The sequence below is a fragment of the Podarcis vaucheri genome (assembly GCF_965113315.1).
Source record: "Podarcis vaucheri genome assembly, chromosome: Z".
NCBI lineage: Eukaryota > Metazoa > Chordata > Lepidosauria > Squamata > Lacertidae > Podarcis > Podarcis vaucheri.
The window spans coordinates 36763349-36782857 of NC_138758.1; the positions used below are offsets into that span (position 1 = coordinate 36763349).

Sequence of the window (19509 nt, forward strand, 5' to 3'; positions counted from 1 at the left end):
GGAAGGCCGGTGGGGAGAGAGAGCATGTCTCATCCATGGAACTGCCCGGGAACCAGCACCGAGATGGTGGCTGGAACATTCTTGGCTCATTTCAAGCTCTGCACCACCCTCGAGGGCACCCCGAGGAAATAGGAATGAGTGATTAGAAGAGGACAGGAGTCTGACGGCAGATTCCAAAGTTCTTTGCTACATATCCTTGAACCCAAATCACCCTCTAATGAAGCATCTCTGATGTAGCAAAGGGGAAAGAGATGCTATTAAGAACATAAAAACATAAGAGGCGGCTGCTGAATCAGACCAGTGGCCCATCTAGACCAGCCTCCTGTTCTCACAGTGGCCAACCAGATGCCCCAATGGGAAACTATCAAGAAGGACCCAAGCACATGAGGACTCTCCCCTCCTGCGGTTTCCAGCATTGGTGTGCAGAAGCAAAACTGTGGAGGCAGAGCAAAGCCATTGTAGCTATAAAGCAGATTCAGGGCAGCACGACTGGTCCCTCCACACTGGGAGCCAAGCGAAAGGGGGCGCCACAACTATGACGAAGTACACACTCAGAATGGAAGGCAAGAGGTGGGCTGAATTTTGGCCTTGCACAGGGGCCACTGAATTTTGAAAGACCCAAGCCCACCCCTGTTGTAGCTAGCAGTCATTGATAGCCTTGTGCTCCTCCATGTCTAATTCTCTTTTTAAAGCCATCTAAGTTGGTGGCCATCATTCCTCCTGCAGGAGTGAGTTCCATTGTTCAACTGTCTGCTGCATGAAGAAGTCCTTTCATTCGCTTATACTGCATCATCTATCAATGGCTACCAACCATGATGGCTTGGCTTTGCCTCCATGGTCAGAGTCAGTAATGCTTCTGATCACCAGTTGCTGGAAACTGCAAGAGGGGAGAGTGTCCTTGTGCTCAGATCCTGCTAGCAAATTTCCCTTTAAGGCATCTGGTTGGCCACTGTGTGAACAGGATGCTGGACTAGATGGGCCACTGGCCTGATCCAGCAGGGTAGTCCTTATGGCCTTACTCTGTTACCACAATGTGTGGGTGATGGCTGATTGTGAACCATAGCTTTAAAATGACATTTGACAAATTCCCAGAGGGTAAGGCTATCCATGGTTACTAGTTAGGATGGTCGCCTGCTACCTCCTAGATCAGGGGTCTGCAACCCCCGGCTCCGGAGCCGCGTGTGGCTCTTTTACACCTTTGCCGCGGCTCCAGGGCAGATAGCGAGGGGAGGAGGCGCATTGTGCGCCCCGACACTCCCCACTGTGGCGGGCGCTGTACTGGCTGTGATGTCGCATGGGGGCGGTGCGTGCATTAGTCACACACCGTCCCGACGTCGCCTTCCCACCCGCTGTCATATCGCGGCTCCGGAGATATATTTGTTTTAAATGTTGCAATAGTTTTGCGGCTCCCAGTTGTTTTTTCTTCGGAAACGGGTCCAAGTGGCTCTTTTTGTCTTAAAGGTTGCAGACCCCTGTCCTAGATCATAAGAATATAACCTAAGAAGAGCCCTGCTGGACAGCCCTGTGATCAATCAAGCTTTGCCTGCTATCAGGTTCCAAGTCAACCCATCTCCACCACTTGAGGCAGCAACATCTCCAAGGCTCCACCTCCTGTCAGTTAAAAAACAAAACCCTCTAGGCTTGACTGCACACATAACAACATTGCTCAGGGTCCAACTCCTGACACAGCAAACCCCATGGGCTCCATTCCATGGACCGGCTCCTGATGCAGCAAATGTTTCTAGGCTCTGCCGCTGTTGTGCTAGAAACTACCCCATTCTGCCTCCTGATCCATTAAGAACTCATCAAGCTCCACCTTTTGCCCAGTCAAAGCCCATCTTGGCTCCACCTAACTGCTCAAATGTTTTTCAAATCACTGGTGACAACCCTAAGCTACTATGGGTAGCGTTTGCTTTTGAACCACTTCATTTCCACTTTTGCTCAGCCACAGTGAGGACTTCAGGAGGGTGCACACTAGTTTAGACCTGTCTGCTCAAAAGAGACCATGATTAAAAGTCCTATCTGCTTAAAAGAGACACGATTAGCTAGCCTCACCCTTTATGTTAGTCATTTCCAAGCTCTGTGCCAACAGCATTTAAACAATGGAAAGGCAGTGAGCTCAAAGGAGCCAGTCCCAGGGGTATTTACCTGCTGTTCAAAAGCACCGGGGGAGGGGGAGAACCCCAAAAGACTCATTCAGCACAGTGGTAGAGATACGTACCTTCATTTGCCTTTGTGATATATAGAATGCCCCCCCTCTTTTCTTGACATGTTCTGTTGTTATGCAACAGACCAGTATTGTTTGTTAATGGTTTTGCTTTGTTCACTCCTGTATATCACATCATAAAAACTCAATTTTTTAAAAACAGTGCACTAGAGCGGTAGAAATTCAAGTTCTGGGCAAATGGTTGCAGAATCTGTATGGATGCTGAAAACCTCAGCGAGGTTTCGCGAGAGATGCAAGATTGAAGTCGCCCTCCTTCCTCACCCCAAGTGCTAGACAGCAGATGGTAGAAGTTCCCTGGGAGAGCTCTAAGATGCATGCAGCTGGAGGGAGGCAGAGAGAGGAAGGAGCAGCCAAAATCTGTCCCACGAGATGCCCAGCAGGGAGTCAGGGGCAGAATAACTGATGCTTTTATCTCACCTGCAGCTGCAGGGAATTATGACAGAGAGGGAGGTGGGGGCAGAGCTGGCATCAGAGTTTTGATAGGCTCTGGACAACAGAATGCCAGCATAGCTCCTTAGTCCCATTTTGCTGCTAGACATGTGAAAAGAAGATAATGGCTTTGAGCATGTACAATAGGCTGCCTTCTTACATCACTGCATAATAACCACTGCCAACCTCCAAACATCGGAAATTTGTCATGGCCCTAAATCCTGAGCAGTATTCTTTGACCATGGAATCACAGAATTGTAGAGTTGGAAGGGACCCCGGGGGTCATCTAGTCCAGCCCCTTGCACTACAGTATTCACAGCTAAAGAATCCCTGGCAGATGACCATCCAACTTCTGTTTGAAAACCTCCTCCAAAGGAGTTTGTTCCACTGTCAAACAGCTTCTGCTGTCAGAAAGTTCTTTCTAATATTTAGCTGGAATCGCCTTTCTTGTCTTTTGAGTCTTTTCAAACTGTGAACCAAAGACCAAGCCCACACAAAGCTGCCTAATCTGAGACAGACCGTTCATCCATCTACCTCAGTATCATCTACACTGACTGTCAGCAGTAGTCCAGGGTCCCAGACAAGAGTCTTTTCCATCCCTACCCTCAGACACATGGGGTTGAACATGGGACCTTCTGAATGTGCAGCAAAACTTCTACCACTGAGAGGCTGCAAACCAGAACAGCTATGCTCTGCCAGAACAGTGGGAAGCAGTAATCCTTCTGAATACCAGTTGCTGTGAGAAGGCTCTCGTGCCCAGGCTCTGCTTGCAGGTTTTCCACAAGCATCCAAGTGGCCACAGTGGGAACATGAGACTGGACTAGATGGGGCACTGGCCTGATTCAGCAGCTTCTTCTTGTGATGAAGGAGAGGATAGAAATCTAATAGCTGTCACAGATTTATCCATAAGGTTGTCTTAAATATTTGAATATCCTTTTGTCATCTCCCCCCTGGACACACGGTAATCTTCTTTTCTGTAAGCTAAACACCCTCTGCTCTTTCAGCCCATCCTCTTGGATTTGTCTTCGCAAGTCCCTTTATCGTCTTCAATACACTAATCTGAAATCCCTTCCCAATTGATCAACATCCTTGCTTCTCTGAATCACAGGTGGTGCCGGGGGGGGGGAGGAATTGAGGGGGGAGGCCAGGACACCTTCTTCCCCCAGCAAGTACTTCACACGTTGCACACACACCATTGCTGGACCCTCCTGGTTATTTGAAGGCCCTTTTTACATCATTAGAACACTTTTATTGCTGTTGGTCGATACATCCTAAGGACTCCTGAGCATGCTTATTTGAAAGTTAACTCCATCAAAAATCAATAGGGCTTAACTTCAGAGAGAAAATATATTTTGGGGTGGGAGCGTCCATGTGAAATATATATACCATTATTTCTCTTTTGGAAATCTAACATGAGTAGTGGAGGCTGGTTCATGAAAGCAAGTGTGGTACTGCCCAAACAATATCAGTCTGCCCCCCCCCCCTTGCACAGCTACCTGCCCTCCTATGACCTGGTAGGGAGTAGTCCTGGATTCATCTGCTATTGGTCCTCCTGGCTTCCATCCCACCAGTGCCAAAGAGTCCCAGTCACCATGGATTGGTTGGCTCTGCTTGTCATTGGCCCTTGCTCCACCTTTCATAGGCTCTGGCGCCACCTATCGTTGGCTTCATGGCTATCTACCTTCAGTGGTGGAGCTTCAAGCTTCAGCGGGGGGTGGGGGTGGAGAGCAGTCAAGGGGGCATGGCTGGGGTGCGTCCCGGGGGTGTGGCACGCCACCTGCAGGGGCATGGCACGCGTCCTGGTGGCATGATGTGCCTCCTGCGGGGGTGGGGGCAGCCACGATGGCACCCCACCGGGATCGTGCCGCCGGGGGCAGTGTGCTCCCCCCACACCCCTGTTCCTCCGCCGGTGTCTACCATGCCAGTCCCAAAAGATGCCAGCCATCACTGCTATGAGCACATTCTCCCCAAAGCAATAGCCATAGACTGTTTCAAGTATGAGCTGTTGCTGTTGTAGTAGTTATTATTACTATTAATTTATTAATCACCTTCCTATACCACCATCTCCAGGCAATTTATGCCTCACAGTTTTTTGGGTTTTTTTAATACAGAAAATATATTTAAAACAAGATTGAAACCCTAACAAGTGGACACTCATGGTAAAGACTCATTTATCCAACTGGGGAAAGCTATCTCTGGTTGTTTTCAGATAGTGCAGAAAGTGGGCACCTCTGTCTCTCGAAGAGGAATGCTGTTCCACAGAACAGGGGCAGCCACATGGAAGGCCCTGCTGTGAATAACTTCAGAGTGGGTTACTGAGATCTTTGGAACTTCTCAGAGAAACTTTCCCACAATATGCACAGATCTACTGGGTGTATAAGGAATAAGATGGTCTCTCAAGTAACCTGGTCCTAAGCTGTACAGGGACTTACAGGTTAGTATCAAAACTTTGAACTTGGCCTGGTAGCAGATTGACAGCCAGTGCAAATCAAGTAGGGTATTATATGCTGGTGGTAACATATCCTCACAAGCAACCTAGGTGTCATGTTCTACACCATCTGTAAGCCTCTTGACCAACCCCAAGGCTAACCCTCCCAAGAGTACATTGCAGTAATCCAACCATGAGGAAGAGTGCAGAGTCCAGTTGCAGAATTCAAGCTTTGTATATAGAAAGTCCCCAGGTTTGGCCTCTGGAATCTCCAGTTTTAAAACCAGAGTTGCAGTTAATGGGTGAGTAAGGGGAAAGTCTCCCTTTGCTTGAACCCCCAGAGAACTGTTCACAGTCAGTCAATACTGAACTAGATGCTGAATAAAACAAGATTATGCAGCCAGGCTGCAGCTCAGTGGCAGGGCACATGCTTTGCATGCAGAATGCCCCGGATCTAATCCCTGGCATCTCAAACTACAAAAGGATATTGGGCAGAAATTGGGACTGGGATCCCTGGAGATCTACATCAGTCAAAGCAGCTAGCAAAGCTAGCCGGTGGTGTGACTCTGTAACAAAGCAGTTTTTATAGGCTGATCATCTCTTCTGACTTCCAAACAAAGCTGCCCATGTTCTCAGGTAGATAAGACAGTGCTCAGAACTTAAGGCTGGTTGCTCTTTTGCCTGGCTCTTTTAGGCATGAACTTAAGGGCACACATCTGGGGCCTGAAGCATGAGGTAGCTATGTACTCTGCCCCTGAGTTCATGGGCATCCAATGAAGCTGAATTCTGGAAGACTCAGGACAGACAAAGTAAAGGACTTATTCACACAGCACACAGTTAAAACTATGGAACTTGCTCCCACAATGGAGGCAGCGATGGCCACCAACCTGGATGGCTTTAAAAGAAGATATATGGAGGATAAGGCTAATTAATGGAGGGTGGTGCTGTGGGTTAAACCACAGAGCCTAGGACTTGCTGATCAGAAAGTCGGTAGTTCGAATCCCCACGACGGAGTGAGCTCCCTGCTCCTGCCAACCTAGCAGTTCAAAAGCACGTCCAAGTGCAAGTAGATAAATAGGTACCGTTCCGGCGGGAAGGTAAACGGCGCTTCAGTGCGCTGCTCCGGTTCGCCAGAAGCGGCTTAGTCATGCTGGCCACATGACCCGGAAGCTGTACGCAGGCTCCCTCAGCCAATAAAGCGAGATGAGTGCCTCAACCCCAGAGTCACTCATGACTGGACCTAATGGTCAGGGGTCCCTTTACCTTTACCTTTACCTTTAAGGCTACTAGACATAACGACTATGTTCTGCTTCCAAGGTCAGAGGCAGAAATAATTCTGAATCCCAGGTGTTGGAAACCACAGGAGGTGAGTGCTCTTGTGCTCAGGTCCTGCTTGTGGGTTTCCCACAGGTATATGGTTGGTTTCTGTGAGAACAGGATGCTGGACTAGATGAGCCAATGGCCTGATTCAGCAAGGCTTGTCCTATGTTCTCCCTCCACTGTCTGAAGCTGTGTGCCTCTGAATACCAGATGCTAGGGAACACAAGCTAGGAGAGTGCTGTTGCATGTGCCTTCCTTCCTGGATGAACACTGTGGGAAGGAGAAAGCTGGACTAGATGGACCATAGGCCTGATCCTGCAGGCTCTTATAAGAAAGGGGGAACTCACGGGTTTCCTTGAGCCCATGGCATTGACATGATCTATACCATACATTCCTTACCAATATGAAGCAATAACTATCCTGTTGCAGCCCTTCCAAGGCAAAACACTCCAGGGCTTAACCAGATTACTGAGAAACAAGCTGGTGTTGAACCATGACTTGCAACGTAATTCCTTCTGAATGTGCTGCATGATACTTTTCTGGCTTACAAACACACACACACAATCTCTCTCTCTCTCTCTCTCTCTCTCTCACACACACACACACACACACACACAGTTTCATAACTTCCTTTTTTTAAAAAAACAAAAAACGGTTGTGTTTCACTTCCTGCTGTGATAACAAGGATTGATCCCCTTCATGGTACTTCTTTCCTGTAATCTAGTCTGAGCCACCGCATCTGTTGCCTTCCTAGGGAGGATTTTACACCGCACAGCACTTTTAAGTGGGATTGTGGTCTGGGAGGATTAGATCTCATGCTCCCAAATCTCAGAGAACCTGGTTGTCTTCCTGACAAGGCACTCACTAACCTAATCAGCTGTGAAAGACACTTTCAAACATTGGCAAAGGCAGGTTCTACGCCCGCCTTACAAAAGTGCCCTCATCAAATTCAGTTCAAACATCTCATTTTGCATGTGTTGGAAAAGAAAAAGGATTACAGACGTTTCCAACAGCCTAAACAGGAGGGATGTTTATAGACTGGGACGAGCTATTGGCTGGTGCATGTGATATCAACAACCCAATTTTCCTCTGCCTGGACCTAAAGCACTTTAGCAACTTTTAAAGGAGCACTTCCACAATTCTTTCTTTCATGCCAAAGAATGAGCCCATAAGAAAGCATCATTTGTATGTCAAAGGATAGTAACAAAAATACTAGGGGCTGCCGCCCTACTCATATTGCTCACCAACCCTGCCTGTGTCCCATCATCCCTGCTTTATTCAAAACTATGCTGTTGTTTAAAATTGCCATTTTAAAACCTGCCTTCTCTTTTGCCTTCTGCCCCAACTTCATGCAAATACAGGATTCGGATGAGACACTACAAATTCTTCAGTGGGGATTTTGTGATGATACCCTTACATTTTAATGTATATAGGAAGAAATAACCATTTAAAAAAAAATTAAAGTAAGTGTGGTCTGGAAAATGTTTTTGAAATGCTTTAGATAGCAGCTGGGGAAGGTGGTAGTGATCTGATCAGGATTAGAACTCTAGTGTGTAGGAAGGTGGGGAGAATTGCAGCAATAGGCAAGATTAACACTTCCCACCTTAATCTATCTGATTTCCCCAATTCCAGATTGGGATCCCCCAAACAAAGCTGCTTATTCCCCCCTAAAGGAAAAAATGTGATTCCTGCATTGCAAGTTGGACTAGATGCGTCCCTTTCAATTCCACAGTTCGGTGATTCTGTGATTCTGTGTGGCCAATTCTAAGTAGAGAAGTTAAAAACACTTTTAGAGAAATGTGTTTCTCTAAAAGACTAATTTTGAATATGCTTTTTTATTCTTTTTTAATGCAAAATGGCCTAAGATTCTGTGACAACCACCTTCATCAGATGGTGCATTGAGACAACTGAGGAAGCTGGTTGTCATCTCTGAACATTCATTCCATTTTCTACTAGAAAGAACCTTATTCAGAGCTAGTCTCAAGGGGCGCTCAAACACATTTCTCTTTATTCCTGAAGACAAACATGGCTTTTGTATTGATATCAGTTAACGTGACATGTCATTTGGCTCTGAAAATTAGGCCAAACTCAGTAGGTCAAACTATACACTCTGGGATGTATTCAAATAAGTTTTTTTTCCCCAGAACAAACCCATTGAAATTGAAAAATATTAAGTTAGGTCCATTCATTTCAATAGGTTTACTCTGAGTAAACCTTAATTTTAAAAACTCTATTTTATTAACAGTGTGGCTGGTTTTGTTTTGTTTTGCCTATTCATCATACAAAGGGAAAGTAATCACATAGGAAAGGCCCTGATCCAGAAAACAGCACCTTTGGAGGCAACAATGACCCAGTGTGGTACAATGGTTAGAGTGCAGGACAAGGGCTTGGGAGACCAGGGTTCAAATCCACCACTCAGTCATAAACCTCACTAGGTGAGCTTTGGCCAGACACTTGCTCATAGCCCAACATTCCTCACAGGGTTGTTGTGATGATTACATGGGGAGATGGAGAAGTATGTAATTGAGCTTCTTGAAGGAAAGGTGGGATAAAATGTAATAAATGAAGCAAGAGGAGGTGGAGGAGGAGGAGGAGAGAAAGCCCCCAATCTTTCTTGGGAGAGGGGAGAGTACATGGCTGCTTTTCCTTCAAAATAAAAGTGTAGTGTAGAGTCCCTTGCAAACCATAATGTATTGAAGGGTTAAGTGGCTAGACAAGAGTCCCATTATGAGAAGCCTACAAGCAGTACCTGAGTGCAACAACCATTCTTCTCACTTGTGCTTCCCAGCAACTGATACTCAGAAGCAGATTGCCTCTGACAGCGGAGGCAGAACACAGGGCAGTAAGCTTTAGTTGGTAAGTGAATACTGTAAACTGAAGCATTAGTTGGTTCATTAGGAAAGGTACATTTCAATATTTGAGACTTGAGAGCCTGTAAATATGCCAGTATATTTTTTGGAAGCTACTTTGAGTTTAGTATGTTACCTGCAACAGCAGACCTTACTGTTTACAATTTGACATGCACACACCGCAAGCAGGCTCTGTATCCTTGTCCTACACAAAGGTCCCAACCAGTTAGGGATCACCTACTGAATGCACTCACAGAGGTGTGAAGCCAGAAAAGAGAGCTCACGACCTTCCAGATGCTGTTGGACTCTAACTCCCATCAGCCCCAGTCAAAAACTGCCAATAGTCAGGGACAATGAGAGTTGGAGTCCAACAATTCATGGAGAGTCACAAGTTCTCTCCCCAACTCTCAACACACGTTATGTGTAGGGCCTGCAATCCACAGCTGCAGTCTTTTGCACACTAAAACTGGAAGTAAATTCTACTGAAATCAGCAGATGGGCCGGCGGAGGGGGGGGGGAGACACATACACAAAAGAAAGGACAGCGAATCTGATGTCTCCGCTAAACATTAGAATGGAAGTCATATTATCAAAATCCTTGGCAGGGAGGAAGAAGTACAAGGAAAATCCTTTTGCAAAGAAATTACCCAATTTTGGCTGTTACAAGGTCTGCTGATTTGAGAGATTTGGGAAGGGAGAGAACAGGCAGAGAAACATATTCTAGATGAGAAAGGGTGCTTTATCAAGTCTCCTTTGTTTCGGTAGGGGGACAGGGGTCTGATGCCCCAAAATGGTCCTACAGATCTAGCACCCAGTGAGTAGCACGTGTAGCATAAAATGTGGTGTGTTTCCCCCCTTCTCACAGGAGGATGGAAGGTTCAGACAGAACTAGGCTGAGGCAGCAAAGGGTTGTTGGCAGGAACAAACAGGGAGTTGCATCTCAGTGGCAAAGCTCTGCATGGAGGATGGAGAGAGGTGTGTGCATGTAAACATAGAAACAAGTCTAAAGTAACATTTGCATCCATTGCTTGTCCTTCTTTCCCCTCTGGCTCCCCACATGTCGCTGGAATGTGGCCCCCCCAAAGGAATGTGGCCCTTGGGTTTAAAAAGTTTCCCCACCCCGACATAGATTATTTAACATTACTGTTGCACACTTCTCCAGGCTACCGTATTTTTCGCTCTATAAGACGCACTTTTTCCCTCCTAAAAAGTAAGGGGAAATGTGTGTGCATCTTATGGAATGAATGCAGGCTGCGCAGCTATCCCAGAAGCCAGAACAGCAAGAGGGATCACAGCGAAAGCGGCAATCCCTCTTGCTGTTCTGGCTTCTGGAATTCAGAATAATTTTTTTTCTTGTTTTCCTCCTCTAAAAACTAGGTGCGTCTTATGGTCTGGTGCGTCTTATGGAGCGAAAAATACGGTGTTTTACTTCTACTACTGCAAACTCCTCCTTAAAAGGCGGCTAGTCTTCATTGCGCCAGGCTTCATGCACCTTCCCAGCAGCACAGGCAGTGCTTCCTGTGTATGAGTTTGTTCTTTAACGATCCTAAACAGCACTTCATCCAAATTGACCCCAGGGTGCTGTGTAATACTAATAACAATAATCCATTTACAACAGTGGAGTATAAATCTTGTTTAAAATAAGTAAGAAGCTTACAATATCCCTGCTGGTGCAGGCCAAAGGGGGCCCATGTAGTCAGAGGCAGTAATACTTCTGATCAACTGCAGGGGAGACTTGCTCTTCTGCTCAGGTCCTGCTTGCAGTTTTCCTACTGAAGCATCTGGTTAGTCACTGGGGGGACAGGATGCCAGACTAGATGGGCCATTGGCCTGATCCAGCAGGCATTTCTTATGTTCTTATGGCCAGTCATGACACCCAGAAGCTGGACTTGAAGGCAGCAGTTCTCGCTAGTTGTTTGTCTCTGGCATCTAAAGTAGTAAACTGCTTCTAAGCCTGGAGGTTATGTTACAATTGTGTATTGAAGGTGCTGGAGGCTTGCCCATTTGGGTGAAAAGGGCACCGCCCCACCAACCTTTCCCCCCAGGCAAAACCCACTTGCCTGTCTTCTTACTCGCAAGGAGTCCAGCGGATGCCCCTGGGTGTCAGCTTCTTCCTCCTTAGTCTCAGTGTCGCCCCTTGTAGAAGGGGTGGGAGACAAAATTAGAATTAGTTGGCTCCACTTCTAATTGGCTCTGGCTCTGCCTACAGCTTGTCTTCTGCCTACTATCATCAAGAGCCACTGTGGTGTAGTGGTTAGAGCACTAGACTAATCCCCACCCGGCCATGAAGTTCACTGGGAGACACTGAGCCACTCACTACCTCTCTTAGCCTAACTTACCTCACAGGGTTGTTGTGGGGATTAAAATGAAGAGTTGGAGAGAACCATGTACATGCAAATGCAGTCAATCAATCAATCAATCAATCAATCAATACCATTTCTTGCAACAACAGAGTGCCTCTGGGCTCATAAAGGAACATGTGAGTTTTCTATAGGCGCTTTGGAGAGGGGGGTGTGCAAGGTGGGGAGTGTCATTCCCCCTCTCCCCCAGCCTGTTTATCCATTTGCCTGTCTTGTGGCTCAGCCTCTGAGTCAGAGAGAAAGAGAGTGACATTCTGTCTGTAAATAAATAAACTAAATAGTTCAAGGAGGATTTTGCCAACAGCCAGCAACACAGGTTCCAAGAGGGTCCCTGGGGAAGGTTGCGTGTGTGTGCAGGAGGGTGAAGCTGGGAGTGAATGTACAGAGCCTGCCATCCTGAAACTCCAGCGAGAGACCTGTGCACGCCTGCTAATCTCGCACAAACAGAGGTGAGTGTTGCCAGGGCGGATGATGGGCTCCCAGCCACCCAACTCCACAGTGGTTCAGAGAGAGCACCTGTTCCAAAGACTGCTGCTAGCCATGCACCTGCGTCCTCCACCCCTATCCTGGCAGCAGTGGATGACCGGATGCCACTCAACTTGGCAGCATAGGGAAGGGGGTGACGGTTTGAAGAGGACAGCCCAGAGCTCAGCAGCAGAACATCTGTTTTGCATGCAGAAGGTCCCAGGTTCGATCCCCAAGAGCACCTCCAGGTGGGGCCGGGAAAGACTCCCTGCCTGAAAGCTCTGGAGAGCAGCTGCCGTCGGTGCAGACAATCTTGGGCTAGATGGACCCATGTCTGAGTTATGCTAAGTTCTTTTTTAAAAACCAGTCTTTTCTTCAGAGCCACAAGGTCTGTGATCTTAGAATTGTAGAGTTGGGAGGAACCCTGAGGATCATCTAGTCCAACCCCCCTGCAATGCAATATTGCTTTATTTTTAGGGAAAGAGCCGTAGCTCAGTGGCTGGGCATCTTGCCTTGCATGCGGAAGGTCCCAGGCTCAGTCTCCAGGCAGGAGTTGGAGACACAACCATTGCCTGAAACCCTGTAGGGCTACTGCCAGTCAGTGTAGGCATTCCTGAACTAGATGGTCCAATGGTCTGGCTCTGAACAAGACAGCTTCCTTTGTTCACAGAGAGCATCCATAGCTCAGTTTTAGAGCATCTGTCTGGGAAGCAAAAAGTCCCAGTTTAATCCCTGGCATGGGCTGGGAAACACTTCCTGCTTAAAACCCCTGGAGAGCTGCCACTCAGTATAGACAGTACTGAGCTTGATGGGGCCAATGGCTTGGCCCAATAAAAACCACTTTCCTATGTTTCTGTTGAAATCAGCCTTTAATTCAGCAACCTAAAGCCTAGAACATGATTTCATTTGATGGGATGGGCTGCTGTATAGTGGTAGGACACCTGCCTGAGACCCCTAGAGAGCAGCTGATCCTGAGCTAACTGGACCAGTGGTCTGTCTCAGTATAAAACACCTTCCTATATCTCTATTTAATTCAACTCTTGATTCAAAATTATGAGGACTAGCATCTTGCTTTTCATGGAAAGCTCACAGCTCAGTGGTAAAGCAACTGCTTTGCATGCAGAAGGTCCCAGTTTCCGTCCCTGGCATCTCCAGGTTGAATTGGGAAAGACTCCCTGCCTGAAGTCCTGGAGAGCTGCTGCCAATCAGTGTGGACAGTACTGAGCTAATTGGACCAATAATCTGACATAAGGCATCCCCTTATGTCCATACTGAATCCCAGAGACTAGGATCCTATTTGTATTTTTAATGGAAGGGCCTTGCTTGGCGACAGAACATCTGCTTTGCATGCAGAAAGTCCCAGGTTTGATCCCTGGCATCTCCAGGTAGGGCTGGGAGAGGCTCCCCATCTAAAACCCATGGAGAGCTGGTCCTGAGCTAGATCGACCAGTAGGTTGACTGGCAGCTAAGAGGGAAACCACCTCACATGGCTGAATGGGCAAAGTGTACCATCCGTGTGTCCCCAAATACTTCTACATCTTTTTAATTTTGTGCAAAGATACTGCAGTCACATTGCAGGACTGGGCACAGGAAGGGGAGAGGAGCATCAACAGGAGGATAAGAAAGTTTTTGGGTGGCTGGTTTTCTAAGAAACAGAGAGAAAGCAGTGCATCCTGTATCCTGTCCAATCCAAAGCCTCCATCCTTTTAATCTAGAGTGACTCTGGATGGAGATGGTTACATACTCAAGTGCAGAGGAATATTAAAATAGCTTGTGTACTGTTGGGAAGGGATCAGATCCTCTTATTTAGCCCCATATTAACCACCTGATTGTAAGTATAAATGGGGGTAACTAATCCAAATTAAACATCCAATTGTGCCCCCCTCCAATTTCCTTTTGTACATCTCTCTTTCTCCATCGATACCAGTTCCTCTCTCCTTCACTCAGGGTTTATCCTCCTACCCCCGTTCTTCTATTCCTTGCCTCTCTTAGACCACCATCCTCACTTAATTTTTTTTTAAAAAAATGCTTACCTGGGATTTCTCCTGCGGACCGTCTTCCAGCTGAGAGGCTCCCCCCACGTTTTTCCATCGATCGTTGACCATCTTCTGGATAGGGTGGTGAAAAGACTGGTGGAGATAAAACACAGATCCCACAAACGCAACTGAGGGTCGCCCGGCGATGCCGCAACTCCAAAGTGGTACCCAAGGGGGTGTGATGGAGAGAGTCTCTCTCCCACCACCCCCACTCCGCCCACCAAAAAGAGTTCCAAACGAGAAGCAGGAAGAAGACAGGCAAAGGATTGCTTCCCAAGCGCTGGGAAGAGAAAAGGGCTGGATAGGAAAACGCACAGAGCAATTTTGCCTCCTGGTGGGGTCTTGAGGTTCCTTCCTCTAGCTTAGCAGATCCTTATACTGTACCTGCGCTCGTTCGCTCGCTCGCTCGCTCGCTCGCTCTCCCTCCCTCCCTCCTCCCTCACTCTCTTTCTGCCAGGATCTCAGGAAGATTTGGAGCGGGGACGGGGAGGGACCTGCCGCATCTGCAAGAAACTGAGGGGGAATCTCTCTCTCTGCGTTTCCAGGCAATCCCCTCTTCTTTCTCTTTTTGGCTAGACAAAACAAGCCCACTTTTGCAGGAAGGATGTGCGTGCGTGGCGGGGGGGGGAATGAAGGGCTGCTTGAGGGAGGAAAGAAGGAAGGAAGGAAGGAAGGAAGGAAGGAAGGAAGGAAGGAAGGAAGGAAGGAAGGAAGGAAGGAAGGGGAGGCGATGGTGATGACCCACCTAGAGAAAACTTCCCCTCTTGGGAATGCTGATGGTGGGGCGCGCGCGCGCGCGTATGTTGAGGGGTGGGAGCGGGTACTGAAGCTGTCTGGCCGAAGCTCGCGGCACTTCTGCCGCTTAGGGAAAGCCGAAGCAGGCAGCGCGGCGGGATAAGGTGTGGGGGTGCCGAGACGCGAGGTTCCTCCGCGCGAGCGCGTCAGGCTGGCAGGAGTTTCTTGCGCGTGTGAACTTGGAGACGCGTAGCGAGGCGATCGCCTTCCGCACCTCCGCGCGTTATACTAACTGTTAAGCTACGATACTACTACTAGAAGCATAGTATTGTATAGCTTAGTGCAACTATACTACTATTACTAGTATACATACTAGTATTGCTGTTACTAATACTATCGATATCACAGATGCCACTATTACTACGAATACTGCTGAAAGTAATGTTATTACTAATAATGATAATAATGCAGCAGGCTCTATTCCTTCTCTCCCGAGGGGAACCAACACTCCCAGAAGATGGACACACACATACACTCGTTTACATACAGGAAGGGAGGCGTTCACACACACATAAGTACACACCAGAAAGTTGTTAATGAAAACGTGCCCTATCTTCTAACCGCTCCTCAGTCGCAACTCTCTTTTTCTTCCCTTTACCCACCGCTCTGCAACCTGCTTGACTTCGGGCTGCGTTCACACGTGCAGCTTCCTTCCTTCCGCACCTGAACAGGGCGCCCTCAAGCGACGCCTGCTGTGTGTGAATAGGCGGGGTGGGGTAGGCACGAACCTTTCCCTCCGCCCCACCACACCACACGGTTACTGAGGTGCCAACTTGAATAAAATATTGTGGGGGCCCAGGTAAGCCCCGCCCCGCATAATCGATCACATGATGCAGTGCACACACACTATTTGAATGGAAATGTCCATCAACTTTGTTGCCTCAAATATTTTATTGCGGGGGGCCGAAGCCCCCCAAGGCCTCTAGGAGTTGGCTCCTGTGCACGGTTACATTTTTCCTGGCCCTTCTAGCCCCCAGGCTTCACGAGGGAGCTGCTTCAGTCGCGCGCTCCTTGAGGGCAGAAAACAGGCAGCAAGGTGAAGCGTTTCACATGCCGGCTCCGCTGCGCTACGAGGCTTTGGACAGCCAGTTGTGGCCAGGCAGAACGCCTGCCTGCACGGAATCTCCAGGCAGAGTCAGAGGAATCTCATTTTGTAACCCTGGGGAGCCGCTGCCAGTCAGTGTAAACAATTCTGAGCTAGGTGGGTAAGCGGGCTGACAGTATGAGGCAGATTCCTATGTTCCACTGAGAAACAATGTACATTAGCATCTAAAGAGGATGGGTAGGCTGGAGGACCATTAAATCCAGGGCCTAAAATTACCTAACTGCACCACTGATTTAAGTTATAACTAATCTACACTATGTGAGTGAATTGGCCATTTGAGAGGAAAAAGAATTAAGCTTGCCTGGGTATTCTCTCTCTCTCTCTCTCTCTCACACACACACACACACTACAGAAATTTGTTTAATTTTCTTCCTTTTCTTCCTTCAAAGAACTCAGGGCAGAGTCTATGGTTCTCCTCATCTCACTCACCCATTTCATTCTCACAAGAACCCTTCAAGGTAGAGCAGGTTAAAAATGAGTGGCTGTCCACTGCAGTAGTTAGAGGTTTGGACTGGGACCTGGGAAACTAGGGTTCAAATTCCCCACTCAGACATGAAGCTTGCTGTGTGATCTTGGGCCAGGCACTGGCTCTCAGACTAACCTACCTCACAGGGTTGTTGTGGGGATTAACTGAGGAAAGGTGGACAGACAACATACACCACCTTGAACTCCTTGAAGAAAAAGGTGGAATAGAATTGCAATAAATGAAATGAATGAATGTCCCCGCACAAATGCTATTCAGAGGTGGATTGCTCCTGCACATGGAGATTTCACTGCACCCGATGTGGCCCATAAGAACCTAAGAGCCTCATTCAATCCACCTTGGGCCAGGACACTTGTTTTTCACAGTGGCCAATCAGATGTGTTTTGGGAAGTTTGCAAGCAAGGCATGGAGGCAACACAAGCTTCCCTGGGTTTTCCCCCAAGTACCTGGTAGACTGCCCCTGGATCTACAGTAGAGTTTCATTTTACTGTAACCATTGCAGAGCTGCATGCACATTGCACAGGATAGGGCGAGATTTAAATTATTTCAGATAATAATAGTGGAAAGGTTGGTTGTTGAGGGACAAGCTGTCTCTGAGGGGCATTTTCTGCCATTAATTATTGTCTCATTGAGGAAAACTCAAATAAATTTCCACAAGAGCATCTTGAAAACTGCTGCCCTAGAAAGATGAAAAGAAAGATTTATGTGTGTAGCTTCTGGGTGTGATTTCCATTAGAAAAATGCATGTTCCTGGACTGCCAGAACATGTCAAGAAATTGTCACTTAATCAACTTGCATTAGCCACTTAATCAACTTGAATTACTTCCATTAATCAGAGGGTCTCCTCCAGCAATACTAAAGTAAGGAAGGCATTCTTCATGTAAAATATTTTTATAACCACTTCTCATTCAAATAATACATCCCAAAAAAACTCAGTATAAAAAGAACAACAATAAGCATATTCCTGCAACCTGTATAAATCATGCAAACATGCCTGTTCTCTCTTGTTTTGCATGATCTTTTTTAAAAACACACATACCATATTTTGCATAATCTAGCACAGGCTTCCTCACCCTCAGTCCTCCAGATGTTTGAGACTACAATTCCCATCACCCCTGACCATTGATCCTTCTAGCTAGGGATCATGGGAATTGTAGTCTCAAAACATCTGGAGGGCTGAGGTTGAGGAAGCCTGATCTAGCATGGTTTCGCTGGCCATAGGGCAAAGTAATACGTTTAGTGTGGAGAACCTATGGACTTACAGATGTTGCTGGATGATAACTCCCATCATCTCTGGTCATTGGCCATACTTGCTGGGGCTGATGGGAACTGCAGTCCAGCAACAACAGGAGGGCCAATGGCTCTCCATTCCTGCTACATTTGACTAGGAGGTCTCTCTCCCCCCCCCCAACCACTGAGAAAAACTTGCCTCAGCCACCCAGACTGCTTTTGTGATGACTCTAAGCTTTACCTTTGCATTTCTTGCACCCACAAGGACTAGAAACTTGGTGCTGGTTTTGTTCAAAAAGCCAGTAAGCTGGATTCTGAGGCCAATGCAACATTTTATGCTTTCACAGTACTTCTGCAGAGCTGCACCATGTCCTGACTATTCACGGCAGGTACATTTTGGCTATTGCATCACTTACTCACGGGCTCACTTGTTCGTTTTTCTTCCTAATGCAATGGGGTGAGGATAAAAGAATGCGTTCCAATCTCAGCCTTGGCAGGCAGGTATGAGTTTCTTAATTGGCAGCAGATTTCAGCACTGTCAATCAAGTTAAGCTTCCTGCTCCATCTGACCAGAACCTGTTTTCTTTCCCACCTGCATTCCCTGACCCCTCCCCCAAAGAAAAAAATAGCAATCTGATTCTGCCAGGATTTGACACTGCATAGATGGCTGCAGATTGGGGGGGGGGGTTCTCCATGCAGAGCTCAGCAAACTCCAGAAAACAAGTGTCTGTGGCAAAGGACTCCCCCAGCTAAACTGAAGTAGCAGAAGGGAGCTCCTTCTCTGAGGAAAGGAGCCTTGGCAGCAGTGCTGGCCCAACCATGAAACATGATGAAGCAGTCTCCTCAGGTGGAGATCTAGCCTCTAAGGCACATCCTCATTGCTGCTGTCTGTCTCTCCCCAGCCTCCTTTTATCCCCACACTGCCTTCAGTGTGTTTGTGGGGGGGCGGGAGGTTGGAAGGGGAGCAGAGAAGGAGGCAGTGGAGGGTGGCATTTTCTGTTTTACCCCAATCTATAAAATGGCTGGGCAGCCTGCCTCTGAGCTGAGCTGAGCTGTGGAAGCTTTGCCCAGGAGGGTGGATGGAACACTGCCCCACCAACCTCAGTTTGCCCTCAGCCAGCTACAACTTCCGCTCCTCCTACAACTAGTCAAGGAGGGTGGTCCTGCCTAACAACTGGCTCCTCCTTAGTCTTAGCATTGGCGCTTGCAGAACTCAGCAAGGAGGAGGAGGAGGGCAAAAAGAGAATTACTGTAGTTGGCTTTACTTGTCACTGGCTTTTGACGTTGGATCTGGAGGCACTTACCAGCCTGCCTTGCTGTGCTCAGCTTGGCAGTTTCTCTGGCTCCAGGTCCCCACCCTGCCTGGATAGCTAGACAGACACACCCAGGAGGGATGCGCCAGGATCTCCCATAGCACTGGCTACAGAAACAATAGGGGCACAGGGATCAGCTTATTAGGTAAAGGTAAAGGGACCCCTGACCGTTAGGTCCAGTCGTGGCCGACTCTGGGGTTGCGGCACTCATCTCGCTTTACTGGCAGAGGGAGCCGGCGTACAGCTGCCAGGTCATGTGGCCAGCATGACTAAGCTGCTTCTGGCGTACCAGAGCAGAGCATGGAAACACCGTTTACCTTCCTGCCGGAGCAGTACCTATTTATCTACTTGCACTTGGACATGCTTTCGAACTGCCAGGTTGGCAGGAACAGGGACAGAGCAAATGGGAGCTCACCCCGTCGCGAGGATTCAAACCGCCAACCTTCTGATCGGCAAGCGCTAGGCTCAG

The 19509-nt window shown here is 47.8% G+C and overlaps 1 protein-coding gene and 1 long non-coding RNA gene across 4 annotated transcripts in view; one reads left to right on the forward strand and one right to left on the reverse strand.

Annotated features, from left to right (window-relative positions):
- Positions 1–14972, reverse strand: part of FIBCD1 (fibrinogen C domain containing 1) — a 72701-nt gene extending 57729 nt beyond the window's left edge. The window contains exons 1-2 of one of the 2 annotated variants that reach the window (XM_082207852.1): positions 14859–14972; positions 14111–14206 (exon numbers count right to left, since the gene is read on the reverse strand). In XM_082207852.1, coding sequence (XP_082063978.1) covers positions 14111–14182 — 72 coding nt within the window. In that variant the 5' untranslated portion in view covers positions 14183–14206; positions 14859–14972. Of the gene's footprint in view, positions 1–14110; positions 14507–14858 lie in introns of those variants that run through there. The other variant, XM_082207851.1, reaches the window with a different exon arrangement.
- Positions 1–19509, forward strand: part of LOC309523771 — a 137138-nt gene that overhangs the window by 82325 nt on the left and 35304 nt on the right. The window lies entirely within an intron of this gene.